The sequence below is a fragment of the Cucumis sativus genome, chromosome 1 (genome assembly GCF_000004075.3).
Source record: "Cucumis sativus cultivar 9930 chromosome 1, Cucumber_9930_V3, whole genome shotgun sequence".
Taxonomy (NCBI): domain Eukaryota; kingdom Viridiplantae; phylum Streptophyta; class Magnoliopsida; order Cucurbitales; family Cucurbitaceae; genus Cucumis; species Cucumis sativus.
The window spans coordinates 19,475,218-19,481,765 of NC_026655.2; the positions used below are offsets into that span (position 1 = coordinate 19,475,218).

At 23.7% G+C, this 6,548-nt stretch overlaps 1 protein-coding gene across 1 annotated transcript; it reads right to left on the reverse strand.

Annotated features, from left to right (window-relative positions):
* Positions 1-2,214: 2,214 nt before the first annotated feature.
* On the reverse strand, positions 2,215-5,573 carry LOC101202955 (hypothetical protein). Its single transcript, XM_004151162.3, has 4 exons — positions 5,124-5,573; positions 3,640-3,786; positions 2,648-2,743; positions 2,215-2,503 (listed from the first exon to the last, which is right to left on the reverse strand). The coding sequence occupies exons 1-4, from the start codon at positions 5,493-5,495 to the stop codon at positions 2,405-2,407; spliced, it is 714 nt and encodes a 237-aa protein (XP_004151210.2). The 5' UTR covers positions 5,496-5,573; the 3' UTR covers positions 2,215-2,404.
* Between the last annotated feature and the right edge of the window lie 975 nt (positions 5,574-6,548).

A 6,548-nucleotide genomic window follows, 5' to 3' on the forward strand; every position in this document is an offset into this window, starting at 1 on the left:
TGGTGATTCAAGCTTCAATGATCCATTCGGTCAGTGGGATGATCGTGTAACAGTCCGGTTATCAGTGGGTTTTTTGCTTTTTGTACATGGAATGAAATTTCCATACGGTTTTTATCTAACAAACTAATTCTTTTGATTTGATTAACATTTCATCATTTTCCTTTTAAATTGTTGGAAAAACAAACTTGGATCATAGATGTGTTCCAATGAATATCTTAAAAGCAATATTATAATCATACTGCTAAATCACACTAAAAACTTCTCTTTACTATAAATATAGAACTTTTAAAAAACAAATATAGTGATTTGAACCAAAACTATGAAAAAATAACTTAGTTTTGAGTCCATCTTTTCCTTTTTTTCATTATTTATATTTATATATATATTACTTATGAGTCTGATAGCTTTCTATTTTTATTATTTATATATTACTAGACCTTACACCTTTTCTTTTTTATTATATATATATATATATTAAATATTTCAATTATAAAAATATATTTACTATTAAAATTATTTCCAATTTAAACTTATTTATTTGTGTGTATATATATTAGATATCTGAACATTTAATATTCAATTTTTCTTATTAAATTTACATTTTTTAATTTAAATAAATTATTTTTGGATCAAAATTATACTTTTCTTTTTTTAATTTTTAATATTTTTTTTAAAAAAAACACCTACATTAACAAAATATATTATTAAAAAATATATTAAACAAATTAAAATGATAACAATAATAGAGGGAAGTTGAATATCTAAGTATTCAATTTTCAATTTTTCTTGCTAAATTTAACATTTTGCAATTTAATTTGATTATATCGATCAAAATTATACATATATTTTTTTCAAATTTCAATTATTTTAAAAAACAAATATATTAAACAAATTAAAAGAGTAATAATAATTGAAGCTTACTCAAGAAACAAAAAAACAACAACAATTGAAGCCACCAATGCACAAGAGGGTAATTGAATAAAAAAAATGTAATGTTTATGGTAAAAGAAAAAAAACAAGAATAGTGAAATAATTTAAAGCCGATCTATTGAAGAAACACATACATTACCAAATTAGAAAAGTGCACGAGTAAATTATTTAGGAAACTTAATCTAACCAAATTAGAAAACTAGACGAGGAAATGATTGTTGTATCTATTTCAAAAATTAAATAGAATTAAATCAAATTAGATATAGCGTGATTTTGTGTAAAATAAATTAATTTTCTTTTTTCTAAAATAATATAAATAAATAAAATGAGATTTTTTTTATATATATAAATTGATTTCCTTTTTCTTTCCTAAAATGATAGGTTTTATTTTTAAATTTTTATAAAAGTTTTTTTAAAAAAAATTGATTATTATAAGATTTTATATTGTTACATAGTTTTTACTTTTTTAAAAAATTAAAACCTTAGCCATTATTAATATTATTATTTTTTAAAGAATAAGAGAATAAGTAGAATAAAAATAGGCGACTAAAAATAGATAAGAGTTAGATGAGATACTAAAAATTATTGTTTATCAAACCAAAATGAACTAGAATTTTGTTTAATATATTTTTAATAACATATATTTTGTTATTATATGTGTTTTCTTAAAAAAATTGAAAATTGAAAAAAAAAATATAAATAAATAAATAAGTAAATAAATTTTTATAATGAAAATATTTAATATATAATAATAAAAAAAAAGGTGTAGAGTCCACTAGTATATAAATAATGAGAAAAGAAAGCATGGAACTCACGAATAATATATATATAAACATAATAAAAAAAGAAGAGATGGGGTTCAAAAATATCATACTTTTTACCATAGTTTTGGTCCAACCCGGTTTTTTAGTATAGTTTCTCAAATCACAATATTTTAGAAATCAATTCCTAAATATATATATATATAAAATAGTAATTAGTATTATAAATAAAATAAAATAATAATAATGATTAATTTTGAATTGAAATATAATTATAAAACAATAGAAGGATGGCCATTCTCAACTATAATAATACTACATGAGCTATATATATATTCACATGAAAAAAAGAGAAATTATAAATCATATTCCAAGAAATATTTTGACTCTCATACATTTTCTATATATACATATATATGTAAAGAGTTATAGGTATAACTAATTTGTTGCGTATGATGAAGCTCATAATTTTGGTACGTAGTTGGGTACTATACCTCGTAAAGTTATAATTAAGAAGTGAAAATTAGGATAATATGAAGCAAACTTTTTTTATTGAGATAAATTTGAATTAATACATATAGATAAATTTGGGGGGAAATAGAAAGATCTTAGGAGAATGGAAATATTTTAATTAAAAGCACACAAATAGTAATAATAGTAATAATAATAATAATTTCCCCCATATAAAAAGGATATTTAATTAATATTATCCTTTAACTCTGAGAGGTGGGATCAGAAGTTATTACGTTTACATAAGCTTTCCAATGGTCTGCAATATTCTTATTGTCGCCTATTAGTGTACGTATAACAGCCTGCATCATTGTTTTGTTCAACATTCATTAACAAATTACCTAAAATTCTTATTTTCTTCAACCTATAAAATTAATGGTTTTCTTTATAAATAAAAAAATAAGTATATGGGAGTGTGTAACCCATTCTAAAACAAACTCACTTACATTATAAAGAAAAATGGTTGCATCACTTGGTCTTTCCTCCATGTTTGTTATCTCCGAATATTTCTTAACAGCCCATCTCAAACTCTCTGGTGTTCCCTTTATTCAAATACATACATACACACATATATATAACACCCAATAAACAAACACAAAGTATCAACTTACTAATTTCTCCCGTCACACTATAAACGGTATCATTTCCTAAACTTTTAACTCCATGTAAGTTAACTAATTTTGGTGTTTTTTACACAAAAGAAAAGAGTGTATAAACGAAAGTGGTTATATTCGATTTAATTGTTTCTTACGTGGATACGTAAATTTAATATTAAATTTATTTTCATACTAAAATCATTCACATATGTTTGGATGACATATTTGGAAAATTGTAAAATGATTATAAAATTATATTTGTCATTTTTCAAAATCCCTATGAAACAAAAAAATATTCATTTACTATTAGATTAACTTTTAAGATTAATCAGCAACTTACTCTAAACTAATATTACTTTTGAAAATCAAATATACATCCATTCTTACACCCCTGTAATTCAACTTCTCCAAATAATATTAGAATTCATGTATGAAATATTTTCAAATTAAATAAACTAAATCTTCACCCACAATAATAATCTAAATTGTTTTTGTTTTGAAGGTTAACCAATAAAATTAATTTATACACCTAGGATGGATCACACAAAATATTTATTCAAACAAAAAGTTAAGAAGCGTACGTGAATATGTAATATGTTTTTGTTCGGACTTTTCTATACAAGAGATATTTTTAAATATGATAAAATGAATTAAAATATAACAAAATTTCATACTTATCATTGATATATTTGAAATTTTGCTATATTTTATAATTATCATAAATATTTTTTTATTTATTGAATAATTAATAAATGAATTAATATGAATACGAGAGAGTTTATTTTAGATGTAGATTTAAGAATTTGAGCATATGATAAATGTGTTGATAAATAGTATAATACCATGTGGATGAGAATTTGAATGATGGCCATTTTAGCTTCGTATTGAATTTGCTTATTGGAATTGTTTCTGTATTTACTTTCCACAATTTTTATTATCTTCTCTGCTTCTTTGGGATTTTGATCTAACAATGCAAGTAATGCCTTCCTCTGCGGGAAAAGAAATAAAAAAAAAAAAGAAGAATGATTTCGAACACATGAAACTAAAAGGTTTAAAAGATTTCAAAATTATTACTTATGGGTCAATCATACAAACTCTAAACTTAAACATTTTACTTTAATAAAATTTTAATTAAGATAATCAAATATGGTGTTGTCAAACTTCTTATAAATAGACCTTTTTGGTTTTTGATTAAATTATGTTTTTTTACTTTCAAGAAGGTAACGTTTTATAAATTTGTTATGTATTCAAATGTTATTCTCATTGCTTTTGGGAGCTTGTGCTAATTAGTAAAGACTTTGATGAATTATTTTGAAGAAATGCATTTGTTTCAAATATTTTGCTATGTTTTATAAATATGTAAAATAAATTTTTTATTTTGAAGAATTTCCTTGGACTCGATCACAAAATTAATTTTTTTTTAAAAAAAATAAAATCAAACTATCACAACTTTTCATGAGAGAGTGTACATGTTTTTAAATGATAAAAAAAATAAAAAAAGGTTTTTTCTCAATAGAAGCAACTAAATATCAAATTATATAACGGCCATTTGAATCATTCTCAAATTTTATGTTGAATTTTAAAAAATGAAAAGCAAAAACACAATTCATCATCAAATATGCTTAGAGTTTTTCAAATTTTTAAAAACACAAAACTAAAAACAATAATCAAACATTGGTTTTTTGTTTTTTAAGAAACCCTAAAGAATAAACAGATTTTCAAAAAGAAAAAAAATCAAATGATTATCCTACAATGTCTGGTAAATAATTGCACTCCACAGTCTAGTAAAGTTTCTATCAAAATATTAAAAATTAAATATAGGTAAACAGAAAAAGAAATTTTTAAATAAATATGAAATTTCAAAAAAATACATGAATCTAAACATTAAAAGATTTTAAAATTCAAAATTAAATTATACATGTAAATATAAAAAATTAGAAAGAAAAGAAAAAAAATTAAAACAAATTAAAAAATATTAAACACTAATAAAAGAGGAAGAAAAAAACAAGAATTCAAAATCATTCATGTTGATAATTGAACCAATGACTTATGGAACCAAAAATTGTTTAAATCTTCTCCTCACAAATCAGATAACTAAAAATTTTAGTATAAGTCAGAAATGAAATAAAATAAAATGAAAACAAAACTATAGTTTCTCAAATTTTGAATAACGTTTCTTAAAATTTAGGAATGAGAAACAGAAACACTTTTTTTTTTTTCTTTTGTCCTATCAACAAAGGTCAAAATTGAAAGTAGCGTTGAAACAAAATGAAAAGAATAAGGAAATGAATTGTATGGAAGTAATTAAGAATGAGAAGAAATTGACCTTTTGGTTATTTAGAAAATTTGTATGATCGGCTTTCTTGGAAGAATAAGAGAAGCAGAGGAGGGATTTTAAGGCCAATCTAGCATTTGCAACTGGAAAGTTGCGACCATCATTGGATCCAGAAGGTACTGATGTGCTCAAATTAGTACATTGTATATCAATGACATTATTATTCTTGTTTAAGCTTCCATATCTACTATTATAGTTGTCGTTGGATTTCTTGAGCAAGAGATGAACCGAAGACAGTGCATTATTGGAAGGAAAAGTGAATAATGCAAGTTGAGGTCGTAGAACCGAAGAAGGGGTGGTGGTGGGGAGAGGTGGTCGTGGTGGTGCAGAAAAGCCACGGTGGAGGACGGCGGTTGAGTCCATTATGGATCAATAATATATATCCTTTCTTATTCTTTTATTTTTCTGTCTTGTTTTAGGGTTGAGAGAGGATATGGAGGAGAAGGGAAGGTTTTAAAGGAAGGAATTAAAAGAAAAAACAAAAGTGTAAAGAAGAGTAAAGTCTTGTGAGCTACAGTTTGCAAGGCATCATGATTCTTAATTTCATACAACACGTGAACTCCCTCCCTCCCCCATTTTTTTTTTAATTTCTTTGAGTTCCTATTGTACCCGAACCATAGATGAAGAAGTAAAATAGTGTTTATGATCAATTTTAAATTTAAATATTTCGTAAATTAGTATTAAAAGTGATTCAAACTATATTTAATTAATTTTATATCTACACTATTTACGTGTATCCTCACAAATTCTAAGCTATAAAATATTCTTTAGCTATGAATTCAATTTTCATATAATAATTTTGTGTTTACTTTTGAAATTATTTTATTAAAAGCCAAAAAAACGATTAAAGTTCCGTACCATTTGTCCAACATCGCTATTAAAGAAACAGTTGCTTCCCCAACATCCTTTCTCTACAAACGTAAACGCACATTCCTTTCCCTATATTTTTGTTATTCCTTATAACCCCAACATTACAGAAATTATTTAGTTTTATTTTTTTTGTGTTTTGAAAAATTTTCGAATATTAATTCACGATCTCTCGTAACGATACGTCGATAGAAATTTAATTTTATAAAAAAAGACAACATATGAAAAATATAAATATTAAATAATATTAGAGATCGAATGTGTCCAAAGTTGTGGAATGATATATAAAAAAATTTGAATGACACCCTCAAAATTTATACTAATTTAATTCATCTTCTATATATATACCAAAAGAAATTATGATTTCTTTTTCTTTTTTTGTTTGTCCCCTTCTTCACAACAATCTTAATTAATATCTTATTAATGCATGCCATTATTCTTCTTTTATTCTCTTTACAAACAATACATATCTTTTTATTTTTCGTTTTGGATAAGACATATGGTATCTTTAAGTCTTTAATGGGAACGTGTTAAAGGGTACATTATTCT